At 48.6% G+C, this 2,943-nt stretch overlaps 1 protein-coding gene across 1 annotated transcript; it reads right to left on the bottom strand.

The window, feature by feature from the left end:
• Positions 1 to 1,316: 1,316 nt before the first annotated feature.
• Positions 1,317 to 2,210, bottom strand: HRG_09459 (retrotransposon gag protein; the record flags this gene model as incomplete). Its single annotated transcript, XM_044867930.1, has 1 exon — positions 1,317 to 2,210. One exon carries the CDS (start codon positions 2,208 to 2,210, stop codon positions 1,317 to 1,319), a length of 894 nt encoding a protein of 297 aa, XP_044717190.1.
• Between the last annotated feature and the right edge of the window lie 733 nt (positions 2,211 to 2,943).

Genomic DNA, 2,943 nt, shown 5'->3' with positions numbered 1-2,943 from the left:
TGCTTCGCAATTCTGTTCGTTTTCGTACCAGGAATCGAGTTTTCGTTCTGCGTCTTTCTGTTTTGCGCGTAGTTCTTCTGCGTTAATTTTCCTTGGTCGAATGTAGCTTGTAGCCTTCGTAGGTGTCGCCAGTAGTCCTTTGGTGCACCGTTGTGTCGTTTGTGCCATGCTCGTGCCTTTTCGTGTTCGTGAACTTTGCAGTTCAGGTGTGCACATTCGTTGTAATCTTCTTCGTCGCATCTGATTCGTTGCGCGAGTCTTGTGAAGATAGATGGTTCGGATGCCTTAGAGCGAGTGGCGTTGTGCCATTCCCCAATTTTGGCGTGTTTGTGGATTTTGCATGTTTCCGAAAGACATCTCGTTAAAGAACCGTAATCATCGCGGCATTCAAGTGGCGTGCCGTAATCGGGTTCCAATAACATGACTTGGTCGTTCGGGTAACGTTGATCGATTTTCCAGTAGTCCAGTTCCGTGCTTAGGTAGGGTTTCGAAAGTATTTGTCCGTCGAATCTGACTGGGAAAGCGTTGTGTCGTGCCTTCTTCTGGAAGTGTATCATGCAGTCCAAATAGACGCATGAGATCCATGAAATATGTTTGTGCTCTTCGTGACTGAGCACTGTTCTTGGGTCATCTGAAAATTCTCCTCGTGGTTGCCATTCTCGTTGTAGAGCTGTAAAGGTGTCGACCGCGGCGATAGCCACAGCGTAGTCTCCTCCGCGTGGTGCCGGTTGGTATCGAATCATCGCAGCTTGTTGGTTTTCCGTGAGAATTTGAGGTATTTGCTGGGTTCAATTTTGAGCATCTCTTCGAATTCTTCGAAGTATGGGGCGTGTTCTCCAATCGTGGCGTTTTCCCTTAGTAGTGAGGGTGGTGGTGCGAGTTCGTTTTCGTCTTCTGTTTCTTCGGGTGTCTCTTGTTCTTCAGAGCTTGTGTCGTCGACACTCCGTTGATCTTCTTCGGGTTGTTGTCCGAGTTTTGTGAGCATAAGGGCTGCGTCCGTGTCCTCTTTGTTATGTTGTTTGTAGACTGCCCGTCTTTGCTGTCGGTCTTTAATTCGCATGTCTTCCTGGAATCGTTTGCCGTTCTTCCTGATCCAGTCTTGTGAGACTCCTTCAGGATAGGGATATTCTGTCTCTGCGAATTTGACTTGTTTCGGTGTCGTGGAATCCCTTCGTTGCATCATTGCAAGGGTTCTCTTTGGTGGTTTTGAAACCATCCGGTACCTTGTTTGTCGCTTAGGTGTACCGTACATTTGTCGTCGTAGCATGCAGTCCAGTTAAGGAGTTCATGCTTTGGTTCCTGTTTGTTAGTAGCGTTTAGGTGTTTCTTACCTTCTGGGGCTGGGGCCCAGTGGGTTTCTTCTCCTTGCGAGGTTGTCTGCATTCTTTGGAGTAATGTCCAAGTTTCCCGCAGTTGAAACACTTTCCTTTGCTTTTTTGGGTTGCGTCCAGGTCCATCCTGCCTGGGTTAGTTGTGTGGGCGTAGGCAATGGGAGTTTCGCGCTTCTTCTTGTAGTTGGCGCGTCGGTTGAAGTTGTTCCCATAGGAAGGGTTCCAGTTTCCTCTTCCTTGCTTCTTTTCTTGGCGTCGCGCATACTGTCTGTCGTCGATTCGTACTGCCATAGCAATGTAGTCCGAGAGGTTGTCAGGTCGATTTTCCTTGTAGAGCTCGTCCTTGACTTCTTCTTTAAGTCCGTCGTAGAATCGTGACATAAGGGGTTCGTCGTCCCAATCAAGCTTTGAGGTGACTTGACGGAACTTCGCAGCATAATCCGATGCTGAGATCCTTTGTCGGAGTTCTCGAAGTTTCTGTTCGGCCTCTCGTTCCTCGTCGGTTGTTCCGAATACCTTCGTAATGGCTTCTTCGAATCCTTGGAAACTGGCAAAGACTTCGTCTGTCTCGTTGTCTCGTCGCGCTGGTTGGTTGTCGAGAAAGTCCCTCATGATGGGTCCAAACCAGGCGAGTGCCGTTCCAGATAAACAATTTCCTGCGTGGAGTACCTTTTCGACTGGGTCCGAGAGCTTGGTCGGATAGAATCGGTGGTAGGCTTTGAGTTGGGTGAGAAAGTCTCGAAGCGTGCCATGAGTACCGTCGAATGGTCCTGGCTGTTTTGGTTTGACTGCTTCTCCGATGTCCCTGACTTGTCCGTTGCCTCCTCCGTTCCTGAGCACTTGGACCTCCTGTCGAAGGCTGATGATTTCGCGCATCATGTCCTGCGGCGACACGGTGTGTCGAGTTGGTTGATCCAGTTTGCTGTGCAGGCATGTTGACAGTTATGCGATATTGCTCAGAGAGACGCGGTATCGTTCTGAACAAGAGCTTTCAACGTGTGACGACCGGTGATATTCCCAAGGGATAAACCTGTCGAGGGTTTATGTTGGCAGATACAACAGGGCGTGGTCTGAGCAATGATAAGTATGTCACGTTGGTGATGAGTCGGAGGTCGTAGACCGTGGACTGTAACCAGGTAATCAAGTGATCGGAATCAGAGATGAGATCGTGATAGGGATCGTAATGATTGTGTTGAAAGCTAAAGAGCTATCTAGTCTAAAGGAGTGAAATGGGGCAGCTATATATACCCAACTGCCCGTCTCTGATCGCGAGGTGCTGGAGGTGATCACAGAGGTGATCACCTTGATCGATGAACGATCCGTCGAGCACCGCTCGCTTGATCGTAAGGCGATCCACCGATCACCTTTCGCATGGTCACGTGATCCTTCAGCGGTTAGTCATCCCTGGCCCGTGTCATGGCCATCCGTTGGTCGGGTCGTAACATCCGTTGGTCGGGTCGTAACACTTTATTCTCCCTTTTAGATATATAGCTAATTAAGCTTACTCCTCGCCTACTACTAATAACTCCTTAGAATATATAAAGGAGTAAAAGACTTATAACTATACCCCTACTAATAACTTAATAAAAAGCTAGTAAGGAAGAAGGGTAGA

This window comes from Hirsutella rhossiliensis, assembly GCF_020360975.1.
Source record: "Hirsutella rhossiliensis strain HR02 chromosome Unknown scaffold00012, whole genome shotgun sequence".
Taxonomy (NCBI): Eukaryota; Fungi; Ascomycota; class Sordariomycetes; order Hypocreales; family Ophiocordycipitaceae; genus Hirsutella; species Hirsutella rhossiliensis.
This window is presented reverse-complemented; position numbering and strand designations above follow the sequence as displayed.